Here is a 26,687-nt window from a genome sequence, read left to right on the forward strand (position 1 = left end):
CATCTTTCACCCATAGAAAACATTTGGTGCATCATAAAACGGAAGATACGACAAAAAAGACCTAAGACAGTTGAGCAACGAGAATCCTACATTAGACAAGAATGGGTTAACATTCCTATCCCTAAACCTGAGCAACTTGTCTCCTCAGTCCCCAGACGTTTACAGACTGTTGTAAAGAGAAAAGGGGATGGCTCACAGTGGTAAACATGGCCTTGTCCCAACTTTTTTGAGATGTGTTGTTGTCGTGAAATTTAAAATCACCTAATTTTTCTCTTTAAATGATACATTTTCTCAGTTTAAACATTTGATATGCCATCTATGTTCTATTCTGAATAAAATATGGAATTTTGAAACTTCCACGTCATTGCATTCCGTTTTTATTTACAATTTGTACTTTGTCCCAACTTCTTTGGAATCGGGGTTGTAGTTAAACATGATAGTTAGTCCAAAATGTCAGTTCCTGTTGCTAATGAATCCAGCTGTTTGATGAGCTGCTCAGCTCATTGTGTGTTGGTGTTCGCTGTGTTCTCAGTGCTCAGCTGGATGCAGTAGAAGTCTCAGCCATGTACTCGGAATGGAGATCTTTGCACCTGGTGGTGCAGAGCGATCAGGGTCATGTCAGCGTCCTGCACTCGTACCCGGCCTCTGTGGGCCGTGACGTCGCCAATGCAGTGGTGCGCCCACTGGGTGCCATGGGAGCTCCTGCCTCCGAGTGCCTCCTGAAGACGGATAAAGAGGTATGTTGGGACTGTGTGCGCGTGTGTGTAAAAATGCTGCGTATGTTCACCCTGATCACAACACACCCGTGCTGCTCTTTCAACACTCGTCACTGCTAATCGAAATTTGTGTGTTAAATTTTGCTGAGTTTATAATCTGTATAAATTGGCTGACGTATGGATGATCGATCAGCTTATAAATGAGGCTTTAACAAATATTATTTATTTATTTACTTGCTTATTATGCCCCTTCTCCAAAGGAGTGGAGTGTGTACTGGTTTACCTCTATCCATCCGTATTTCCATCCATCTGAAACACCCTTTTTTTTCTCAGCAACCATAAATCATAGCCACTTGGTACTAAACTTCAGCTTGGGGTTCTATACAGTGTATACCGTTTTCAGGTCTGTCGCACATCAACTTCCTGTTTACCGACTGAATGTATTTACGAAACACATACAGTGGTGCTTGAAAGTTTGTGAACCCTTTAGAATTTTCTATATTTCTGCATAAATATGACCTAAAACATGATCAGATTTTCACACAAGTCCTAAAAGTAGATAAAGAGAACCCAGTTAAACAAATGAGACAAAAATATTATACTTGGTCATTTATTTATTGAGGAAAATGATCCAATATTACATATCTGTGAGGGGCAAAAGTATGTGAACCTTTGCTTTCAGTATGTGGTGTGACCCCCTTGTGCAGCAATAACTGCAACTAAACTTTTGCGGTAACTGTTGATCAGTCCTGCACACCGGCTTGGAGGAATTTTAGCCCGTTCCTCCGTACAGAACAGCTTCAACTCTGGGATGTTGGTGGGTTTCCTCACATGAACTGCTCGCTTCAGGTTCTTCCACAACATTTCGATTGGATTAAGGTCAGGACTTTGACTTGGCCATTCCAAAACATTAACTTTATTCTTCTTTAACCATTCTTTGGTAGAACGACTTGTGTGCTTAGGGTCGTTGTCTTGCTGCATGACCCACCTTCTCTTGAGATTCAGTTCATGGACAGATGTCCTGACATCTTCCTTTAGAATTCGCTGGTATAATTCAGAATTCATTGTTCCATCAATGATAGCAAGCCGTCCTGGCCCAGATGCAGCAAAACGGGTCCAAACCATGATACTACCACCACCATGTTTCACAGATGGGATAAGGTTCTTATACTGGAATGCAGTGTTTTCCTTTCTCCAAACTTAACGCTTCTCATTGAAACGAAAAAGTTCTATTTTGGTCTCATCCGTCCACAAAACATTTTTCCAATAGCCTTCTGGTTTGTCCATGTGATCTTTAGCAAACTGCAGACGAGCAGCAGTGTTCTTTTTGGAGAGCAGTGGCTTTCTCCTTGCAACCCTGCCATGCACAACATTGTTGTTCAGTGTTCTCCTGATGGTGGACTCATGAACATTAGCCAATGTGAGAGAGGCCTTCAGTTGCTTAGAAGTTACCCTGGGGTCCTTTGTGACCTCGCCGACTATTACACGCCTTGCTCTTGGAGTGATCTTTGTTGGTCGACCACTCCTGAGGAGGGTAACTGATCTTGAATTTCCTCCATTTGTACACAATCTGTCTGACTGTGGATTGGTGGAGTCCAAACTCTTTAGAGATGGTTTTGTAACCTTTTCCAGACTGATGAGCATCAACAATGCTTTTTCTGAGGTCCTCAGAAATCTCCTTTGTTTGTGCCATGATACACTTCCACAAACATGTGTTGTGAAGATCAGACTTTGATAGATCCCTGTTCTTTAAATAAAACAGGGTGCCCACTCACACCTGATTGTCATCCCATTGATTGAAAACACCTGACTCTAATTTAATAATCTAATAATGACCAAGTATGATATTTTTGTCTCCTTTGTTTAACTGGGTTCTCTTTATCTACTTTTAGGACTTGTGTGAAAATCTGATGATGTTTTAGGTCATATTTATGCAGGAATATAAATTCTAAATGGCTCACAAACTTTCAAGCACCACTGTAGTATGGCTTTACAAAATTTTCATCACACTTTTTTCTCAGCAACTACAAATCACAACTGCTTGATATTTGGTACCGAGCTTCAGCTTGGGGTTCTGTACCCTGTGTACCGTTTTCAGGTCTGTTGCACATCAACTTCCTGTTTACCGACTGAATGTTTTTATGAAACACACAGGGTGGACTTTGACGCTATTTCAGGAAGCAAAGTGACAGTTTACCAGGATGCTATTTGAAATCCCTGGGAAGAACACTGCTCTTTACTTGTTTCAGGGTTGATTATTTGTTGAAGTCAGCATTCATAATAAGTGTCCTATTCCTTCGATTGCTTGCATTCTGATGGAAGCGAGAGCGGGGGATATAGGCTATAAGTGAGCAGTAGCTCACAGTTGATCTTGTTTTAAAACTATTTTTTTATCAAAACTTTTCACATCTTGTTAGTCTAATGACTTTCTCCACTAGGGCTAATCTAATGATTATTCCTTGTTCCTAATAGCAAAAAGTAATTTGCATTATAAATGAGGAAATGATCGAGAATTTCTTTGGATAAAAACAAGAAACTTGTGGGTTCATTTGGATCTCTGTCAACTATACTCTCGCATTGCCTCTTCATTAATCTTAACGAGTCCAAATTAAACAGATTAAACTTAGCCGCCTCATTAAACTACAAAATTGCTGCATATATTTCATTACTAGATTGAAATGTCAAGCCTTTTCCATGAAATGTAACCTATAACATCAGTCACTGAGAATACCAATGTGCTGCAATGAAGGACATCTCCATTTTGTGCACACTGGACTCGACCATTTTTTAAAAGTTTTTTGACTGAATTTTCCAGTGTTTTACTCCTCTGTTGTTGTCGCCTTCATTTTCTGTCTGCAATGAACGGTTTGTTTCTTGGTGTTGCAAGAAAACACTTTGTGTTTTCTGTAGGTCATGCTGCAAGCATATACGCAGAACCATGGCCTCACTTTTGTTTATAAATGCCCTGAGACCTCAAGAATGGCACAGGAATAGTTTAAGCATCAACAATAAATCTAATATAGTAATTTTTACGATTAAAGTGATTTATGTAGGTAGCGGTCTGAGCGAATGACGTTGACGTCCATAACGTCACAGCGGGAAGGCTATCGGTCTCATCGCCATTTCCGCTATACTAAAACACAGAGCTGACTGCAACTCCGATTCTCCATTTTGAGCTAATTTATCACCATGCCACGTACATGTGTTGCTGGCGGGTGCAGCAACACGACAGAAGGTGGATTTACATTGCATTCATGGCCCAAGAATGTTCAAACTGCAAAGATTTGGACACGTTTTGCGAGAAGTTCATGAGCACATTGGGTGCCTACGGAGTGGTCTCTCCTCTGCTCTGCACATTTTACTGAGGACTTGTACGAGACCTCTGATCTGTTGAGGAGCGTTGGCTATAAGCCCGTATTGAAAGAGGGTGCAGTACCAACAATTAAAGAAAAATAAAACGAGAAAAGGAAGGTATTTATTTTATTTTTTTAAAGTGAGTTCAGTTGCACCAGTCCTCCTGGAGCATTCAGGGTTGTTGCTAAAACCCGGGACAGGACATATCGCTCGGGCAGTGACCTCAACGCGGTTGTTGCTAAAACCCGTGACATCCCGTTCCGTCCCGGGTTTTAGTAATTGCCTGAGTCGAGCAGTAATGGTGGAGTACTCAGTATGGAGAATGAGTGGAGCAGCCGTCTTATTTCTAAACTGGATATTGCTGCCATCTCGCCCTTACGTGGAAGAAGCGAATGAACCGAGAACTGAACGAACAACTGAAAGTCAGATTGTTTTTCGAAACAATCGGCCACAAGCTCGGCCTTCAAGAAGTGAAAACACAGACGGGTAAGCGCCGACTCTTATTTGGATTAAAAAAAAATCCAAAAACAACACACGTTGTTTCCCTGCATTTAGATTAATACATGTAACTTGTATTGTGTGTTTAAGTTAGTGGTACACTGTGAGAAATAGGGGTACAGTAGGAGTCCATTTCTATCCCCCAAGGTACAATCTACACTAATGACCCCTAAAGGTACAATAATGTACTTTATTTTCTAAGAGTGTATAAGATTATTTAATTTGCTTCAGAATGCGATTTGTCTCAGTTCATCTGATTATTTAATTAGCCTTTAACATTTTATCAGTGAAAATGCATGCATGTACATGTATGTTGCATAAGTTATAACACCTATCCTGTTTTAATGAGAGTCAACCCACAATCAGTGAAGTCAAATCAGTCGTCTTAGTTGAGCAAGTCGGTAACGGGATTTCTTATTTTCACCATAAATGTTTGTTTATATGACTTTGGTCTATAGCTGTCAAAGCCCTCGGCTTTAAAACCGGTTAATGCTGTGACGTCATGCACTCGGGGCTGGCTGGCTCAGCGGGGCAGCTCGAATGCCAACTTTGCGGTCGATTTTAACTCTCAAAAAAAATATTCTTTTATTCCCATTTATGCAGCGTACAAGAGTCAAGGATGGAGATACTATCCACTCAGAAACGTATTTAAAAATAAAGGTTCTGCGTATCTGCTTTAAGATTGAAATAACATCTTAATATTATACGAACACAAGTGTTTTACTGGGAAATTTGCCACTTGTATTTTTCATACGAGCTACATCCGGGACATGAAGAACCAAAACCGTGACCCAAATCTCTGTCACTTGTGAGGAAATTGATGTTGTTTTGATAAATTTGGGTACTTTTTGTTTGTTAATGTGTCTATATAATAAAAAGAAAATCACACGTTGGCTTGAATATATGAATTTATCTTCTCGTGTTGAAAAACTCGCATTTTTCATACAAAATACATCACAGGTCTGAGTGACCAATATTTAAATAATATTGGCTGGCTTTGAGTGGTATATCAGATATATTCCATTCAGCTAGCATGATACTGAACGAGTCGAAGACAGGTAGTTGAATGGAATATATCTGATAGACCACGAAAAAAGCCATTATTATTATCTCATCTCTTGTCTCATTATTACTAGCCGCTTTATCCTTTATTACTATTATTATTATTATTATTATTATTATTATACATACACCAGGCCTAGAAATTCATATTTTTTTTTTTCACCAGCCAGCCGGACTAGTTACCTTCCAAAGTAACTCGCCAAACAGAAAATCAACTAGCCAGGGGGGCGTCGTGGCTCAGGTGGATAAGGCGCCATACCATAAATCCGGGGACCCGGGTTCGATTCCGACCCGAGGTCATTTCCCGATCCCTCCCCGTCTCTCTCCCCCGCTCATTTCCTGTCTCTACACTGTCCTATCCAATAAAGGTGGAAAAAGCCCCAAAAAAAATCTTAAAAAAAAAAAATTAACTAGCCAAAATTTGTTCATGTTTGAATTTTACTTCTGTCAAAAATAACGCAAAAGAGAGTAGTTACCATTGTTCATGACTAATGTGCATTTATTTCAAGACCCGAGTATTTTGATACTGTTGTTAAATACATAAATGAGAACACAGAGCACCATAATATAATATCAACAAATAATAATATATTGGAAAACTTGGTAACTTGGTGTATGAGTATTGAAAACAAATATACTTACTATCATGACTATAGCATCCAAAATCTGTCCAACATGCTTTCTGTATTTAACCATTTATGAGAGAGAAAGCATTAGGAGCTTCATACTGACTAGGAATCAACTTGAAAAAAATTAATTATTCCATAAAAATCGTATCGCAGCCAAGGCCTACCCTGCTCCCACGTTTGCTTATAAGTCCTTTGTCGTTTCTCCTTCTCGTACGCTTTATCGGCGGCCTTTTTCTCCTCTTCAGACCGAGGTCGCTTTGTCCCCGTCTCTGGCGGTTTCTGTACACCTTTCAGAAAATTCCACATCGCAACGTAGCTTTGGCAGATGTAGATGTAAACAACAACAAAAACACGTTTAAACGGGCGATAATGTAGCCACATCTATTGAATTTGATAACGTGATTACCGTGATATTCAACGAGATGCGTTATATGCATGCGCAGTAGTGAAAAAACCGACAGCCTGACTCGTACACGATATGATTCGGAATTCTTCGGTATTTTCCGTCCTGCCGATAAACACATCGATTAACACAGACACGGCACGCGCTTAATATGTGGCGGCTTTAGTTGTCTGAATCTTCGCTTCATATATATATATATATATATATATATATATATATATATATATATATATATATATATATATATATATATAAAAAATATGGTGTGTACACATTTGATGGAACAATTTTATAGATTTCACAAAAAGCTAAGAACAGGAGGGTAACTTGCCAATATTGAATGCTGATTCTGATCGAATATAATTTAATGTTCTGTCAAGCCAACGTATTGTACAAAGTCAAAGTTCTAACAATAAAAATGGTACAAGTCCAAAAAGCCTGAACAACAACCCAACTTATATACAAGCTATATACGGGTTGACAGTTCGAGTTCACAGTTACTTTTGGTCGTAGTTAATTGTTACATTGCAGTTGTTCAAAACAAAAGTGCTTTGCTGAGTGAAGTCCACCAGTGAAATCTGCTTGCAAAAGTCTCCGTCACTTTTCCTCACTTCCAAGTAGAACTTTGACAGGCTTTCCGCTGTTGCTCTCGTTTTTCGTTGTCCGTTGGTCTGTTTTTCTCTTGGAAATGTGCGTGAAGAATATCCAGTGAAGTATGGGAGCCTTTTGGGTGTTCAGTGCATCTTTCTCTTTAAATCTTCAGCTTTTAATGAAGCAAACCTCGCGGCTGTGTTTGTGTACAAACGGTCAGTCACTTGCTAGCGCGGAAGTTTTACATCTCCGACATGTCTCTTTTCCAGTTTTTTGATGTCCGTTGGTCTGTTTTTCTCTTGGAAATATGCATGAAGAATATATCATGAAGTTTTGATAGGCTTTCGGGTGTTCAGCGCGTCTTTAGTTTCAGTTTATTTATTTAGTGCTTAAACCGAGCACTGAATTAACCCCACCTTCTCTCTCTCTCCCAGCCGACAAAGAAATGATTGTGCGCATGCGCAGCAGAAAAGTTTTGTCATTGGATCTTCGCGTGTGATGTGTTGTCTTGACAATGTGCAATATTTATAACAATACTGCACGCTTATTCTCCATTGGGGAGAGTGGCGTAATATATGGACGAAAAGTGATATTGCATGCCATCAATAAACTCACTAGAGACGGGAACAGTATACATATGTTGTTTACCAGCTGGCCGGTCCGTATCATGAAATACCGTGACCGAGGTCTTGAAAGTACTGAGCGAGGCCCTCTGGGCTGAGGTCAGTATTCAAGGTCGAGGTCACATTATTTCACCACACGGACCGACCTTAAGCTGGTAAATAATATATTTATTTTTTTCTTTCCCAAATTCTAACAGAAAACAAGAGCGCCCGAAAGGGAAAACCGAGCCGAGCCGCCATTTTGAATCCTCATTCACGGCTGTAATGCAAATGGCTTCCTCCTCGGTATACAAGTGCACTTCCATGGCAGGGAAAAAAACTACATTTTGCTGCCTATGTAGTCCCCATTTATACAAATAGGAGTCATTCAAGATTCAGCCATGTTTTTGCTCGGCGTTAGCAACAGTTACAGGTTTTTAGCTTTCTCCTGAAATGTTTTATTTCTTCTTCCTCAGGGTAGTAAAACTCGCTTTCGCTGTGAACACTGTCGTTATCGCTATCCATGCTGTAAAATTAATGCTGTTGTACTGAGAAATGCGAAAATAAATGTTGACAAAAATTGCTACTATGTTTTGTTGTTGTGAACGAGCGAGTCGCCAGAGGTCCGTAACCGGGGTCTGTACCGTAGGATACGGACCCGCTCGCCAGCCAATCAGAGCGCAGGATTTGATGGAAACCGGACCGCGAAAAAAATAAATGTTTTTATTCCATGGAAAAAGTGGCCTGTATGTGTAATAATTGCCGATATCTCACTCTGACGTCACTCCCAGTGTTTTCCTGCTGACTAGACATGCATTGTCAAAATGGTGAATCGGTTCAAAATTAATTCTTTTGAGTAACTTTGGGGTGTGTGTGTGTGTGTGTGTGTGTGTGTGTGTGTAGACCCTTTGCACTGATGTCACGTTGACATTAGCAACCCTTGCTACCCTAGTCCTGGGGGACAAGCAGACTTTGTTCACATGCTAAAGCCGAGCGAAGATGTCCGTTGCTGTTGTCTGAAGAAAACTACAGCTACAAAAGCTTTACTACTTGATGATCCTTGTCAGAAAGAAACAAAGGATAGATATACGCGGAAATTTAGTTTATTAGCGGTTCTGATCTATACAAAATTCCTTGAAACGACTGGATTGACGGTGCAGATTTGTGGCCTAGTGTTAGCTACATAGATGTTGGAATATACCTGCTTTCTTCCCAAAGAGTCCTGACACAAAAGACCAGTTAATTAAAAAAATACAAAAGTAAGAACCTTCTTTGCGTAAAGACTTTTTTCCCCGAAATCAGCTTTTCGGAACAGAATGTTGCCGAAGCATTTACCCTCAAAGGACTCTGACCTGAACTGTGGGCTAGATCTTATTCCCACCCTTCCATGTCTCGACAACCCCAAGGACATGTAGTTGCACATCTGTCTGCACTCGGTCATTTCTACATTGATGCTTATTATTTCTAAAACAATATCTGAAGTGTTATTTATAAAATCACAAAATATCTTGGTGGCACGGCGGTGTAGTGGTTAGTGCTGTCGCCTCACAGCAAGAAGGTCCGGGTTCGAGCCCCGTGGCCGGCGAGGGCCTTTCTGTGTGGAGTTTGCATGTTCTCCCCGTGTCTGCGTGGGTTTCCTCCGGGTGCTCCGGTTTCCCCCACAGTCCAAAGTAGGGATGTTAACTGATGACCGTTTGACCGGTGCTTGACCGAATCAACGTCAACCGGTTAATTTTTTTTTTTGGTTGTCGGTTGAAAAAAAAAATCAATCGTTTTGAAGCTGCCGATTTGAGCGGAGAACCTGGAATTCTGTGTTGTAAATGCTTGGGGCATGCCATGCGGTGTAGGGGTGACAGCTGACAAATCAAACACCCATTCAGTCATGTCCCGCCCTCCCGCCCCAGTTGAAAACAGCTGCCACTCGGCGAGAGAAAAGTGTAGACACAGGCTTTTTAGCTTACAAATTAATATTCTGTTTTTTTTTTTAATTATTATTAGAAGGCACATCGAGTTTAGTCCTGCCTTGGCCAGTGAATTCTGAAAGTATGTTTCGGTCTGTAGCCAACAATGCATGTTATTGCAGATCATATCTCTCCACACAAACTAAAGGCACAGATGCCGACTTTTTTTCACGGCTGAATCGTGCAGATCCGATTTTTATTTATTTATTTATTTTTAGGGGGGGCGTCGGAGTGTCTGAATAATTTCATCAGAGTAAATTCTGTATTAAAATTACTAAATTAGCAAATGCCGTTGAAATTATTCAGACACTCCAACCCCCCCCTGCCCCAAAAAAAAAAATCGGATCTGCACGATTCAGCCGTGAAAAAGGCGGCATCCGCCAAAAGGCGCGCCGTTTGCATCCCTGTTAAACTCATAGGTTAACCGACTTTAACTGGCTAATGAGGTTCGGTGGACGGTCAATATTTTTTTTTTATTTTTTTTTTTAAGTTTTCGCCATCCCTAGTCCAAAGACATGCAGGTTAGGTTAACTGGTGACTCTAAATTGACCGTAGGTGTGAATGTGAGTGTGAATGGTTGTCTGTGTCTATGTGTCAGCCCTGTGATGACCTGGCGACTTGTCCAGGGTGTACCCCGCCTTTCGCCTATAGTCAGCTGGGATAGGCTCCAGCTTGCCTGCGACCCTGTAGAACAGGATAAAGCGGCTACAGATAATGAGATGAGGGAACAAAATATCTTGCTCTAGACTTTCAAACAATATTGTAAGATTTTATTTTAATTTTATCTAACAGTAGATGGTACAATAATTACAAACGCTAACAGAATCAGCTCATTCTAGTTGTAGCATACAGTAACTATAATCACCCTTGTAATAATAATAATTTTAATCAATGGTCAATGTTCAGTTCCCTCTTCATTTATTCTCTATTCAAAAGGCACAACTGAGTCACACTGGTTGATCCGTGTGTAACAGACAATAACAGTTTTTTCCAAAGTAGTTTTTCCTGCCTTAGTGGATTTATTTCCGTTTCACATGCATGCAGCTGGTGTAAAGTTCAGTCTGTGTGTGTAGAACTCTCTCGACCTGTGGGTTCATTTCTACACTCTGGCTTCATGATGTTTTGCACAGGACTGGGTTCCTCTGATGACAGAAACAAAGCTCCGCGCTCTCTGCTCTTAATCTGTTCTTTCAGGATGTATCGCGCCTGTCGCTCCTTGTTGGGTTTTTTATGGAGTTGTATCCGAGTAGTTTTGAAACCAATCTGGGTTTTCCGTGTCGAATAAGGACGCAGCTTCACCTGGAAGAAAATCAAACCCTGTCATGAAGAAGCTAACTCGAATGCGAGCAGAAACAGTAAAATGAGATTCTTAAGCAAACTCTTCCATACTCCATTCCAACTTTTCTATTATTTAAAAAATACATTTTAAAAACGATCACGAGTTTCTCTGGAGTGTTCAGGCTTTGATCCTCTCGTCGTATTCTCTCATCACTCATTTCCTCATTGTCCTTGAAGCATTTGCTTCTCTTTGTTAACATTTTCTTGATAGCGGGGAGACGGTAATGCCTTTTATCGCTCAATTTGAAAAACCAAAAACGGCGCAAAAATGAACCATATTGAAGACAGATTAATCCTTGCTTCACCTGCTTGACCCCCAGGTGAAATTATCACGTGATGCGTGATGTCATGCGCAAGGGGTCGCTATAATATAAAGGACATTACACGGTGGCACGAATGGTATCCAGTTATTTAGCACAAAAGTCTTAGCACAAGCTCAAGTCTTTTCGCACAACTCCTGTGTTCTTTAGCACAACTCTGGATTATGGTCACAATCATCGAAAAAAATATTCCTCGTTATAGGGTTTATTATATGGGTGTTCACACGGCACATATTTGCATCGATGCTGCACTGATGTATTTTGTTGCGATATATCCTACACCGGTGTAAATTTTGTGGAGCATTCACACGTCACAAACCTGCTTACTAGAGAGAAGCGTGTTAGCACCGGTGCAGCCCCACTTGCGTTCACACAGCAGTTTTTGCGACCGTGCTATACGATAGTAATAATGCGGAAATGAAATATGCGCATGCGTGAAAATGTACTTCCTTTTCCCGGTTGTCATGACATCAAGCGCTGGGAAAACAACGTGGATGAAGACACCAGTGTTGCCAGATACTGCTGACGTTTTCCAGCCCAAAATATGTTCAAATCCGCCAAAATGCACTTAAAACCGCCCAATCTGGCAACACTGGAAGACACGCAGTTCTGTTGTTGTTGATGATCGCCATTTTGGAAGCGCAAAATACCAGGATGCAAATTATGCAATGCCTGTATGTAATCAACTCTCCTCACGCGTAGCGAGTCTACCCCTGTAGCGTTCAGACGTCCCATTTTATATCGGTGCTGTCCCGCAAACTAGCATTTACTCCGGAGTACATTTCTTAAACCACCTCCCGAGCAGGGTTAGATTTGCACCGGTTTAAGCAGCTTTCAGGGGCTACACCGGGATAACTTTGTACCGTGTGAACGCTCTACCGGGGCAGCCCCGGTGCTACACCGGAGTAAAAGTTGCCGTGTGAACACCCCTTTTGATTGCTTCGGGACTGGAAGCTGGAATTTGTGCTGCTGTGCATGTTTAGGAAATCCGATTCTTTGGTGTCTTTGGATATTTGTAGTTAAGCCATAACAGACCTTGGATTGTGGGCACCTTCACTGATAACTTCAGTCACTTCTGATCATATCACAAATTCAACTGACTGCCAATAATTACGCGTTTGCCAAATTAATTAACCACGGGCTTATGTCTCTCGCCCTGCTTGACAACGTGTTTTGCCGACTAAGAGTGGAATCTATTCCTTAAAACTCAGGTTATTAAAAGTCCATTTGATATCACATATTACTGTTTTCATATGTATTCGACTAATAAAGCTACAAAGTCTTTCACCGAAAAAAGACCAGTTTCAATGAGAATCATGTCTCCTTAGTAACCAACAGTTGCGATCTGTAAATAAACGAAAGACACTTCCACTAAAGCATCTGAGAAGTGCAATATAAACATTCAGGAATGAACCAAAATTAATCTATCAATTGTTGATAATACAGCAATCGTGAAGTAAGAAGAAGAAGAGATTACGCTAAGATGTAAGGGTTGTTTGATCATCAAGACAAGTCTGGAAGCTGTGGCTAGTTTACAGGGAAATTCACTTTGTTGCAGCGTGTTTATATTTGATTTCAATATTGCTTTTTTTTTTTTTTTTTGTTCAACGCTATCAGCCGCTAAAAAGTTATTTCACACGAAAGTATCAAATCAATAAACCACAAACGCTCATTTGTAGATCGTGCGAAAAATAAACCGCAGTGCACAGATTACAGACAATTCGCACAAGTCGATCAGATCAAGAACCGCTTGCGCTTTATTTGAATAATAATAATAATAAAGTCTGTTGTGTGTTTGCGTCGTTCTTTAAACCTGTCATTGAAATAACAATGGGATCGATGGCAAAAAGTTTCATTTCTCTAATCCTATTGTTTTCTTTTAATTGAGCACTCGGTGAACAGATAGGGACGTGTATAGACTGATATCCACCGTAGTGTGGAAATGCATCTATAGCCATGGTCAACGCATGTGCAAGAAGTGTAGTGTTAAATAATTTGGAGGGAGGATTGGTGATTAACATACGGGCTACGTCAAACATGGCGGTTTCAAGATGGCGGAGCGGGGAAATACAATCGCTTGTTTTCTATCAGAATCTCAGCAACTTTTCATAAACAAATCCATCAGACATCTTTAAACATGGACGGGAAGTATTTATAATAAAGATTAAGTGTTCTTGGAGCTTGTGCTAAAAGACTTTTGTGCTAAATAACCGTAAACTGTGTGAAGAGATATATTATATTATTTACTAGCCGGGAGGGCCGTATCATGAAATGCCGTAACTGAGGCCTCTGGGCCAAGGTCACGGTATTTCACGATACAGACCGACCTTAAGCTGGTAAATAATATATATTTTTTTCTTTACCAAATTCTACAGTGGTGCTTGAAAGTTTGTGAACCCTTTAGAATTTTCTATATTTCTGCATAAATATGACCTAAAACATCATCAGATTTTCACCAAAGTCCTAAAAGTAAATAACGAGAGCCCAGTTAAACAAATGAGACAAAAATATTATACTTGGTCATTTATTTATTGAGGAAAATGATCCAATATTACATATCTGTGAGTGGCAAAAGTATGTGAACCTCGAGGATTAGCAGTTAATTTGAAGGTGAAATTAGAGTCAGGTGTTTTCAATCAATGGGATGGCAATCAGGTGTGAGTGGGCACCCTGTTTTATTTAAAGAACAGGGATCTATCAAAGTCTGACCTTCACAACACATGCTTGTGGAAGTGTATCATGACATGAACAAAGATTTCTGAGGACCTCAGAAAAAGCGTTGTTGATGCTCATCAGGCTGGAAAAGGTTACAAAACCATCTCTAAAGAATTTGGACTCCACCAATCCACAGTCAGACAGATTGTGTACAAATGGAGGAAATTCAAGACCATCGTTACCCTCCTCAGGAGTGGTCAACCAACAAAGATCACTCCAAGAGCAAGGTGTGTAACAGTCGGTGAGGTCACAAAGGACCCCAGGGTAACTCCTAAGCAACTGAAGGCCTCTCTCACATTGGCTAATGTTAATGTTCATGAGTCCACCATCAGGAGAACACTGAACAACAATGGTGTGCATGGCAGGGTTGCAAGGAGAAAGACACTGCTCTCCAAAAAGAACATTGCTGCTCGTCTGCAGTTTGCTAAAATCACGTGGACAAGCCAGAAGGCTATTGGAAAAATGTTTTGTGGACAGATGAGACCAAAATACAACTTTTTGGTTTAAATGAGAAGCGTTATGTTTGAAGAAAGGAAAACACTGCATTCCAGCATAAGAACCTTATCCCATCTGTGAAACATGGTGGTGGTAGTATCATGGTTTGGGCCATTTTTGCTGCGTCTTGGCCAGGGCGGCTTGCCATCATTGATCGAACAATGAATTCTGAATTATACCAGTGAATTCTAAAGGAAAATGTCAGGACATCTGTCCATGAACTGAATCTCAAGAGAAGGCGGGTCATGCAGCAAGACAACAGCCCTAAGCACACAAGTCGTTCTACCAAAGAATGGTTAAAGAAGAATAAAGTGAATGTTTGTTTTTGAATGGCCAAGTTAAAGTCCTGACCTTAATCCAATGGAAATGTTGTGGAAGGACCTGAAGCGAGCAGTTCATGTGAGGAAACCCACCAACATCCCAGAGTTGAAGCTGTTCTGTACGGAGGAACGGGCTAAAATTCCTCCAAGCCGGTGTGCAGGACTGATCAACAGTTACCGCAAACGTTTAGTTGCTGCACAAGGGGGTCACACCAGATACTGAAAGCAAAGGTTCACATACTTTTGCCACTCACAGATATGTAATATTGGATCATTTTCCTCAATAAATAAATGACCAAGTATAATATTTTTGTCTCATTTGTTTAACTGGGTTCTCTGTATCTACTTTTAGGACTTGTGTGAAAATGTGATGATGTTTTAGGTCCTATTTATGCAGAAATATAGAAAATTCTAAAGGGTTCACAAACTTTCAAGCACCACTGTAACAGAAAATGAGAGCGCCCGAAAGGGAAACCATATTTAGAACAAACCTGCTACAAACTCGTCAAAAACGCGCCCTGGCTGCTTGTGGACGGTTTCCCTTCACGTAAACCTCAACCAACTGCCGTTTACGGGCCACAAGAACTTCTCTTGACTTGTTGAACTCGGGGTCCGTGAAGATATTTAGTTTCGAGCCGGACTGATTCAGATAGCGCCGGATACTTCTCTGGAAAGACGTGAGCGAGGACATGAAAAAGTTGCACAGCAACATGTTTAGTTCATCACCAGGTATGTCTTCCACCTTTCGACCCTCATTTAGGTTTCGACAGAACTTCCCAAAGACGTTGAGGTCATAGGTCGTTTTTTTTGTTGTATTTTCTGCCATTTGCTCCTCAATAAACTGCTGGATTTGCTCGGCGTTAGCAACAGTTACAGGTTTTCGGCTTTCTCCTGAAACATTTTCTTTTATTTCATCTTGATCAGGGTAGTAAAACTCGCTTTCGCTGTGAACACTGTCGTTATCGCTATCCATGCTGTAAAATTAATGCCATTATACTGAGAAATGCGAAAATAAATGTTGACAAATTGCTACCATGTTTGTTGTGAACGAGCAAATCGCTGAAGGTCCGTAACCGGGGTCCGTATCATAGGATTCCGGACCGCTCGTGAGCCAATCAGAGAGCACGATTTGATGGAAACCAGACCGCGAAAAAAGAGTTTATCTTCTCATGTTGAAAATATTTTCAGTTGTTCTCCGCTGACTCGTGAATATGTTTACCACTCAAAGATAAACTTTATATCTTCGCACAGCTGTGTAATATCCTCTATATATTTAAATTATTCCGCAAAATCGAGTCGTACATGAGCTGATGAGGCACGTAGCGCCAAGTTGGCTATAATCTGTGTACGACAAGATTTAGTGAGTGGAATAACTGTTTTTATTCTATCCTCATTCACTGGATTTTGAGAAACGGAGCATTTTTATTTTTTGCAAATTCGATAAATAAAAATTTTATACGAAACAGCCGACAATTTCCGCTTAGAATGTAAACAAACCGGCGAAATGACAGGAGCAATTTGTGAAAAACGTGATAAGAATAATAATTCTTGAACAGGGATGAGAATTTTCCGCGGATCTGCGGAATTCCAAGTTTTTCCCGCTGAAAATGTCATTTTTGTGAAACGTGTAAATCCATTGAGAAAATTTCGGGGGGTTGGCGCGAGGCGAGGCTTGTGGTGGCACAAGTAGGCAGGACCGCCCTCCCGCCAGCATCTTTCAGCAACGCTCATCGCAAAATTAGTTGCAGCTGTGATGACGGAAATCGTCATTGCTTTCTTCAATATTTATGCGAATGACAACTCACGACGATTTCCGGCAACGTTTTGGCGCTAGTTTCATCTCACTTCTACAATTCACGGAGAAACAAGCTATACGTACACGGTTTTGATCACTTCTTAAGTTCTAGTTATTTTGGTTAGTTTTCAAAGTTACTTCACCAATATGGCGAAAGTTTTGGACCGCAAAAATGAGGATCGTGCCAGGGAAATCGATAAATCGAACGGGATAAAGAACTGTTTCCTATGGGCATGGCTCGATAGTAGTGTTACCGTGCAGATAGGGACACACACTGTGACGACGTGCCTGACGGAACATATCCGAAAAGTGGACATGCCGGGAAAGGTCCTGTGTATTCTGTGCTCAGATATGATCAGTTATGGAAACAGAGGAGCTAGAAACATCCAGGAGCACATCAAAATAAAAAAGCACAAAGGTACGTTTTACTTAAATTGTCAAAGATAGAGTCAGGAGGAATCTAATATATCGTTACGGTTACCTCTATTATCGCTCACCATATCTCTGTAGGGATTTGTTATCTTAAAGTTTATAAATGTTTTAAACCATCATTGAAATATATATACAACCCTGATTCCAAAAAAGTTGGGACAAAGTACAAATTGTAAATAAAAACGGAATGCAATAATTTACAAATCTTAAAAACTGATCTTGTATTCACAATAGAACATAAACAACGTATCAAATGTCGAAAGTGAGACATTTTGAAATGTCATGCCAAATATTGGCTCATTTGAAATTTCATGACAGCAACACATCTCAAAAAAGTTGGGACAGGGGCAATAAGAGGCTGGAAAAGTTAAAGGTACAAAAAAGGAACAGCTGGAGGACCAAATTGCAATTCATTAGGTCAATTGGCAATAGGTCATTAACATGACTGGGTATAAAAAGAGCATCTTGGAGTGGCAGCGGCTCTCAGAAGTAAAGATGGGAAGAGGATCACCAATCCCCCTAATTCTGCGCCGACAAATAGTGGAGCAATATCAGAAAGGAGTTCGACAGTGTAAAATTGCAAAGAGTTTGAACATATCATCATCTACAGTGCATAATATCATCAAAAGATTCAGAGAATCTGGAAGAATCTCTGTGCGTAAGGGTCAAGGCCGGAAAACCATACTGGGTGCCCGTGATCTTCGGGCCCTTAGAAGGCACTGCATCACATACAGGCATGCTTCTGTATTGGAAATCACAAAATGGGCTCAGGAATATTTCCAGAGAACATTATCTGTGAACACAATTCACCGTGCCATCCGCCGTTGCCAGCTAAAACTCTATAGTTCAAAAAGAAGCCGTATCTAAACATGATCCAGAAGTGCAGACGTCTTCTCTGGGCCAAGGCTCATTTAAAATGGACTGTGGCCAAGTGGAAAACTGTTCTGTGGTCAGACGAATCAAAATTTGAAGTTCTTTATGGAAATCAGGGACGCCGTGTCATTCGGACTAAAGAGGAGAAGGACGACCCAAGTTATCAGCACTCAGTTCAGAAGCCTGCATCCTGATGGTATGGGGTTGCATTAGTGCGTGTGGCATGGGCAGCTTACACATCTGGAAAGACACCATCAGTGCTGAAAGGTATATCCAGGTTCTAGAGCAACATATGCTCCCATCCAGACGACGTCTCTTTCAGGGAAGACCTTGCATTTTCCAACATGACAATGCCAAACCACATACTGCATCAATTACAGCATCATGGCTGCGTAGAAGAAGGGTCCGGGTACTGAACTGGCCAGCCTGCAGTCCAGATCTTTCACCCATAGAAAACATTTGGCGCATCATAAAACGGAAGATACGACAAAAAAGACCTAAGACAGTTGAGCAACTAGAATCCTACATTAGACAATAATGGGTTAACATTCCTATCCCTAAACTTGAGCAACTTGTCTCCTCAGTCCCCAGACGTTTACAGACTGTTGTAAAGAGAAAAGGGGATGTCTCACAGTGGTAAACATGGCCTTGTCCCAACTTTTTTGGAATCGGGGTGTTTTGTGTGTGTGTGTGTGTGTGTGTATGTATGTGTGTGTGTGTGTATATATATATATATATATATATATATATATATATATATATATATATATATATATATTAGTGCTGTCAAAGTTAACGCGATGTTAACGCGATTAAAAAAAATAGTGCCGTTAACGCAAATTCTAATTTGGCCCTGCGAGTCACCCGTAGTTCCTGCTGAGGCTTGTCGCGCGCTGCGTTTAACTGTACCAACAGGTTTACTGTCCAAACGAGATCACATGGGATGACCTTTCACAGGTGAGACTGGAAAAATACTTTTCAATACTTTTCCTTCAGTCTTCAGTTTCCCAGCTCATCTCCACCGGGTAGGTGTATAGTTATAAGCAGTGAGCATTAGATAATACAGTGCCACACTATGATGAACGTTTTGAACGTTTTTATTTTTATCTGTTTTTTTTTTCTTCTTTTATGGCAAATACTTCTCTTCAAAAGAAACTAATGAAGAGTAAAATAAAACATTTTTTTTATTTTCACAGTGATATGCACTTTATTTTTCATCCCTTGGTTTTCTCATCTAATATGGAAGTTATGGATGTCAGTGGCTGTGACAAGACGTGTTATGCTCTGCAATAAAAAAAAAAAAAAAAACATTCGTACAAAGCAAGCCCATTCACTTTTTTATGCTGATAAGAGAATTACAGTGGTTTTTCATGTGACTAAAATGTGCGATTAAATTGCGATTAATCGCGAGTTAACTATGACAGTCACGACATTAATCGCGATTAAATATTTTAATTGCTTGACAGCACTAATATATATATATATATATATATATATATATACACACACACAGTGGTGCTTGAAAGTTTGTGAACCCTTTAGAATTTTCTGTATTTCTGCCTAAATATGGCCTAAAACATCAGATTTTTACACAAGTCCTAAAAGTAAATAAAGAGAACCCAGTTAAACAAATGAGACAAAAATATTATACTTGTTCATTTATTTATTGAAGAAAATGATCCAACATTACACATCTATGAATGGCAAAAGTATGTGAACCTTTGCTTTCAGTATCTGGTGTGACCCCCTTGTGCAGCAATAACTGCAACTAAATGTTTCTGGTAACTGTTGATCAGTCCTGCACACCGGCTTGGAGGAATTTTAGCCCATTCCTCCATACAGAACAGCTTCAACTCTGGGATGTTGGTGGGTTTCCTCACATGAACTGCTCACTTCAGGTCCTTCTACAACATTTTGGTTGGATTAAGGTCAGGACTTTGACTTGGCCATTCCAAAACATTAACTTTATTCTTCTTTAACCATTCTTTGGTAGAACGACTTGTGTGCTTAGGGTCGTTGTCTTGCTGCATGATCCACCTTCTCTTGAGATTCAGTTCATGGACAGATGTCCTGACGTTTTCCTTTAGGATTCGTTGGTATAATTCAGAATTCATTGTTCCATCAATGATGGCGAGCCGTCCTGGCCCAGATGCAGCAAAACAGGCCCAAACCATGATACTACCACCACCATGTTTCACAGATGGGATAAGGTTCTTATGCTGGAATGCAGTGTTTTCCTTCCTCCAAACATAACACTTCTCATTTAAACCAAAAAGTTCTATTTTGGACTCATCTGTCCACGAAACATTTTTTAAATAGCCTTCTGGCTTGTCCACATGATCTTTAGCAAACTGCAGACGAGCAGCAATGTTCTTTTTGGAGAGCCGTGGCTTTCTCCTTGCAACCCTGCCATGCACACCATTGTTGTTCAGTGTTCTCCTGATGGTGGACTCATGAACATTAACATTAGCCAATGTGAGAGAGGCCTTCAGTTGCTTAAAAGTTACCCTGGGGTCCTTTGTGACCTCGCCGACTATTACACGCCTTGCTCTTGGAGTGATCTTTGTTGGTCGACCACTCCTGGGGAGGGTAACAATGGTCTTGAGTTTCCTCCGTTTGTACACAATCTGTCTGACTGTGGATTGGTGGAGTCCAAACTCTTTAGAGATGGTTTTGTAACCTTTTCCAGCCTGATGAGCATCAACAACGCTTTTTCTGAGGTCCTCAGAAATCTCCTTTGTTCGTGCCATGATGCACTTCTACAAACATGTGTTGTGAAGATCAGACTTTGATAGATCCCTGTTCTTTAAATAAAACAGGGTGCCCACTCACACCTGATTGTCATCCCACTGATTGAAAACACCTGACTCTAATTTCACCTTCAAATTAACTGCTAATCCTGGAGGTTCACATACTTTTGCCACTCACAGATATGTAATATTGGATCATTTTCCTCAATAAATAAATGACTAAGTACAGTATTTTTGTCTCATTTGTTTAACTGGGTTCTCTTTATCTACTTTTAGGACTTGTGGGAAAATCTGATGTTTTAGTTCATATTTATGCAGAAATATAGAAAATTCTAAAGGGTTCACAAACTTTCAAGCACCTGTGTATGCGTGTATGTGTGTGTATATATGTGTGTATGTATGTGTGTATATATATATATATATATATATATATATATATATATATATATATATATATAAATAAATAAAAAAAATGTGGGAAAGTTGGCAGACATTTCAGAGTTTTTTTTTTTTTTTTTTTTTTTTTAAATGTCTCTCATCCCTGTTCTTGAAGAATTAAAAAAAAACCCCTTTATTCCATATTTTGTTGCTTTTTTGTGGTTTTGTTTTCGAGTCGAGTTTTTTATTTCGTCCTCGGTTGGTTCAGCGACACGCTCCGCAATTTTGTTTTTCTCTACTCGCTGTATATGAGCTGATAGCCTAGTAGTAGAGTAGCCAATCAGAGCGCGCGATTGCTCATATCCAGTGAATGCAGATGGAATAAGTACAGTGTGTATATATATATATATATATATATATATATATATATATATATATATATATATATATATATATACACACACACACACACACGCGCAGAGAAACGATTGAGCCTTTTGTTAAAGGTGGCTGCTGCTGCTGCATAGGCCAGTATTACTGTAACCTTAATGCACAGTATTGCTTATCGCCACAATCGGGTTTTTCTAGAAAAATTTAGTATGCGGGCGCTCACCATGACGAGGGAGTGAAGCGGCCAAGCGGGGTTGATGCGAAGCCTTTAGAAAAATTGCGGTTCCAATGGGGCATTCTGAGGCTATCTGAGAGGGAAATTGTAACAAATTGTTTATTTGCCAAGATTGAAAAAGAAAATTAAACTTTGTCACAAACAACACTTAATTCAAATTCTAATACCTCATAATTCAAATTCCACATAATACTAATTCCTCATGATTCAAATTGAAATTTATAATTCAAATGAATCAAACTTACAAAGTATTAAACCATTGGAGAAATCTGTATTCTTGTACTAGAATAAGGTAGAGTGAGAGCAAGACATCTGGTCTTCGTTCGTCACAGATTACGCGATGCTGCTGTCACAGCGCTCGGTTGGTGCGTCCTTCAGTGAGACCCCGGACCGGACCGATCCCTCGATTGTCGCGATCTCGCCATCGGAAACATCTTTATCTGCTTTGTGACAGAAAAAAGAAGTCATCGTCTTCTGCCCCGGACAGTCTTTGGCTTTCTTCCGTTTCGTGCCGCTGGATGACATCTTTAAATGCCCAAGTGTCAACCAAAACAACTCGTGAACTACTTCGGTCAAAAGCTCCCACGCCGGTGGGTGAAAGGTCATTCAGTCTCAAGAAATCTCGCTCTACAAGTCAGCTGACCTTGTATGTAACCTATGTCAAATCTCGCGAGAGCAGCTGCGACAACTAAACAACATGGCGCCTCGGTCTGGAAACCGCCAATTCGGATCGTTTTTGCACCGTCTGACGGTGTATATACTAGGATTTGGAATATTTTTGGAGTAATTATAACGTGTTTGATGATCAGACACATTGTCACGTGGCGTTGCTGGGATGTTTTCACGGAGAAAAGATCGTTTTGAGAAAGATTGCATGTTGTGCAGTAGCATAGAAGTGCATGGTGTAAGCATGACTTGGGCTTCAATCAGCATTTCGGTAAGGGGGCGCACACCGAGAGTAAGAGGGTGCAGCACCCCTGTTCCCCGGTTTAGACGAAAGCATGACGATCACTAACACTAAGGGCCATGCTGGATCTGTTTTGGTATCCTGTCAGAACACAATCTTTTGTGTGGTGTATTTTACATAATTTTGCCTTGGAAATGTTCAAAGGATATGCCTAGTAGACTTGTTGCCCCTGCTGATGTTCAGCAGATTCTTTAGTCATGTATCGGTGCTAGTGAGAGCTTGAATCACTTCCTTTTTATTTCTGTGGTTTTGATTTGTGAGGTGTGTGCTGTGTAGTTTTAACTTCCCCATCTGTTATATTGTATTTGTGGTTCCTCCAGGCTTCTGTGCAGCCTGATAACAGTTGAAGGATATCCTGTGAATCCCCTCCAGTCTCTCTCTGGATCTGATCTTTATCGATTTGTCTCCACCCCCGAGCTTCCACACAGACCTCAAGCTGTTTGGATAATGGGAGTCAGTGCCAGGAATGTACTCCTGGTGCTTTTTCTTTGTAGGAACTGTTTTTAGGTCAGGTACTTTTAGGTATTTATTAATGGTACCAACAGACGACCTTCTGTTTGATTACAGCGTCTTCATGACATCGTATTTTCCCATTAAATTTGGTTCAAGGAAGCTACAGAAGCGGGGCTATAAATTCTAGGATGTAGAATTTTTCCTAAGACCCCATGTTTCACACCTTGTAGCCCCCACCGGAGCTACTGGGGGCCCATAAGTTCGGTTCAAGTTCAGGCAGGTGTCTGTCGTAACCGATAACGCTGTTGCAATCATCACTCCGTAGGAGATGGTGTGATGATCGCAGCCAGGACAATTTTTAAGCTTCCTTGGGTGGTCCTTGCATGGGCCAAGGGCTTCTGTCGTCTATCTGGATCAGACGAGAGGCGAAACCAAGACATCTGAGAAGGCAACAGATGCAGGGGTTGCCACAGGAGAGATCCGTGAACACCTCAGGCGTCTTGAATGGGACCCCAGCTCCACTGGCGAGTTGGTCAGACTTGTTGTGGCCACTATTCGCATTGACGCAAAGTGCTACCCAGCCGAGTTATGTGGCTTCTCAAGAGGACTAAGGACACCACCCCTTAGACCCACCACCTCCTAACACTTTGGTCCGGGACTGCTTATTGGTTATTCTCAGCTGACCTTTTATATCTAAAGATCGTTTGACTGTCCAGTAGCCGCAGCTCGCTCTGAAACTGGGGGGCCTGTTACAGATAAAGTTACACCGCTGTTGATGTTAATCAGAGAAAACGAGAAAAAGGTCTAAACTACTTTCACTCTAGCTGTGGATCACCGGCTTAATCTTGTCCAAAAACTTTACAATGGTATATTTTATTTAAGAATATCGTTAACTTTCTTATTATCAGAGATGACCACAAGCGCCGGTGACTGGTGGTTTTTCTCCAGCTACACAGACTGTCTGTGCTGGCTACTCGATCCCAGGAAAAAAACAAACAAACAAACTTGCCTTTCAATGTTCAAGCGGGTTTTTTTTTTTTTCCCTATCGTCTCCGCTGCCCAGAATTTGCTGCAAATCCAATTATTCCACCACAAAATTGTCTTCAAGTTGGGTCTAGCATGACCGAAAGCGACGCCATATTTGTTGATCAGTTCTCACGCTCGGATTGGCTGAGCCGGACCACATGATCCCACCATAGTGTATGTAGTTATGTTACAGAGCCAGGCAGTGTACTACAGAGGGGGAACTGAGAAAGCCAAGCACATGCACATCTGGAGGGAAATTTCAGACCTATTTTGCATATTTTACAGGGAAATGGTTAGTAATTTGTTTGCTGAGAAGGCACCAGAAGCTACTAGAAGGCATGTAAATTTCAATTTTTTTCCGGGGGCGGGGCATGCCCCCAGACCGCCTCTGACTTCAGATTTTCTGGAGAACCCTGTATTCTGATTTCCAGTAATTTCTTCAATAATGATTGTGCCACGTTAAATTCATGTGTTAAATATCTCTGAAATAAACAAATTGAGCTAAAAGTCGATCTTTACATTTGTCCTTTAGGCCACACCAATTTAATTACCGTATTGGCTCGAATATAAGACGTTTTTTTTTTTTTTTTGTAAAAAAATAGCTCTTAAAAAGGGGGGGTCGTCTTAAATTCGCGGACTAGACAAAATGCCGCCAAAAACGAAAGTGAGGACAGTGAGAGTGAGCAAAGTGAGGCTGAGGATCTCTGTGCTGAGTAGCTGTAATTTAGCAAACTACCCTTTCCATTGTTTCAGTTGTTTATTATTGTAAACCTTAATGCATTGTTTAATGCATTGTTTAAAGCATTTGCACTGTTCTGCAAATTTATTCCATATACCCGTAGGCTATGGGAAGTTAATGCATTGACATTCTGAAGTTTATGAACTTTCAATCTAAACCTGACAAATTTGTTGAATTAATGCAATTTAAATGTTTTAATTTGGCTTGTCTAGTAGCCTGCAGTTTAGCCTCTTTTTTTACTTCTATGAAAAGTGTTCACGGAAATGAGACTGAAATGACCTCTATTTAAATGTGAAAAACAAAAGCCTCGAAACAGAATTTTGAAATAAATACGCTTTATATGAATGAACATTTGGTCTTCAAAAAACTTTTTCCCCAAAGATGAACTTGGAAAAGGGGGGGTCGTCTTACATTCAGGGTCGTCTTATATTCGGGCCAATACGGTAGTTGGTTCTCGGAATTGCCGCTTGAAAAAAAAAATGCAAAATGGAAAAAAAAATCGAAATCAAACTCCTGTCAAGAGAAAAGGTCACGTGACGCCGAAAACCAATCAAATCGCCCCTTTCACTTTAGATAAAGAGTTGCGGAAGAAACATGCCTGTGGAGGGGAGTCCTGCAAAGCCTGTGTTTGTGATTGTTAGGATATTCAGCGAACAGAAGCGTAAAATCTTTGACAGGTGTGTCGAAATTCTGTTTACTGGTTTGCCTGTATTGTTTGGTCTATTTCCACCGCTAATTTTACCATCGGAGCATTGTTTTTAAATTTTATTTTTATTTCGCCCGCTCACTTCATATTTTTCCTGAAAAAATCCGAGAACCAACTAATTAAATTGGTGTGGCCTTATAAAATAACTAACTAACTAAATAAATAAAAATAAAAAGCTGGATGCTGAATTTGTTCTTAACGATATAACCACTGAAGTGATGAAAATAGACAGGACTTTTTTTAAATTTATAATTTTATTTTATTTTATTTTTTTTTTTATCAGGAAGGCCGCTATAACTCCATCGTGCGTGATGTCATTTTCCGCGAGCAGAATGGAGGTGTACAAGTGCATGCTATACTCAACTATAGTATAATATTATGGTCTAGCGTGACTTCTCAGTCAATTTGTTTGCATTTCTTTGCAAAAATTAGGGCAATAGAGTATTAGAAAAGGAATAAAAATAAAGTAGCGGCTAGTTTATTGCGTGTTTATTTTAAAAACCAATATTTACTTGCTTATCTTCCAGCCGTTTGATGCGTGACACGGTATGCTGTAAATTGTGGTGCGGCCGGTGTTTTGTGGTGAAACCAAGTCGATATTACGTCTGGCTGCTGTTGTTGTTTCTGCCTCATGTCTTGCTTCTTCCCAGTAGTGAGACCCCCACCACCACCACCACCAGTCCTCCACAAAGCAATCTTCTGTAAAATGCTCACTGCACAATTTGCTGCTTTCTCCAGGAGTAAAGTTTTCTCGCTTTACTTGTTTGGCCAAGTGGCTTCATCGTCTCAGATCCAAGACGGAATGAGGAAGACATGTGGAATTCTACGTCACGCAGCGCCACCCTCGTTTTCATCTCCTAATACAGATATGCCCAATGGACTGATGTTACAACGGGGTTTTTTTTTTTTTGGGGGGGGGTCAAGAACATCTTGTGTTAA

The 26,687-nt window shown here is 40.5% G+C and overlaps 1 protein-coding gene across 9 annotated transcripts in view; it reads left to right on the plus strand.

Annotated features, from left to right (window-relative positions):
* The first annotated feature begins 535 nt into the window (after positions 1-535).
* Positions 536-26,687, plus strand: part of ralgapb (Ral GTPase activating protein non-catalytic subunit beta) — a 137,748-nt gene continuing 111,596 nt past the window's right edge. For all 9 annotated transcript variants that reach the window (XM_060919369.1, XM_060919371.1, XM_060919372.1 and 6 more), the window contains exon 1: positions 536-737. In XM_060919369.1, the coding sequence (XP_060775352.1) occupies positions 564-737 (174 nt within the window). In that variant the 5' untranslated portion in view covers positions 536-563. The remainder of the gene's footprint in view (positions 738-26,687) is intronic.

The sequence above is a fragment of the Neoarius graeffei genome, chromosome 4 (genome assembly GCF_027579695.1).
Source record: "Neoarius graeffei isolate fNeoGra1 chromosome 4, fNeoGra1.pri, whole genome shotgun sequence".
In the NCBI taxonomy this organism is placed as follows: domain Eukaryota; kingdom Metazoa; phylum Chordata; class Actinopteri; order Siluriformes; family Ariidae; genus Neoarius; species Neoarius graeffei.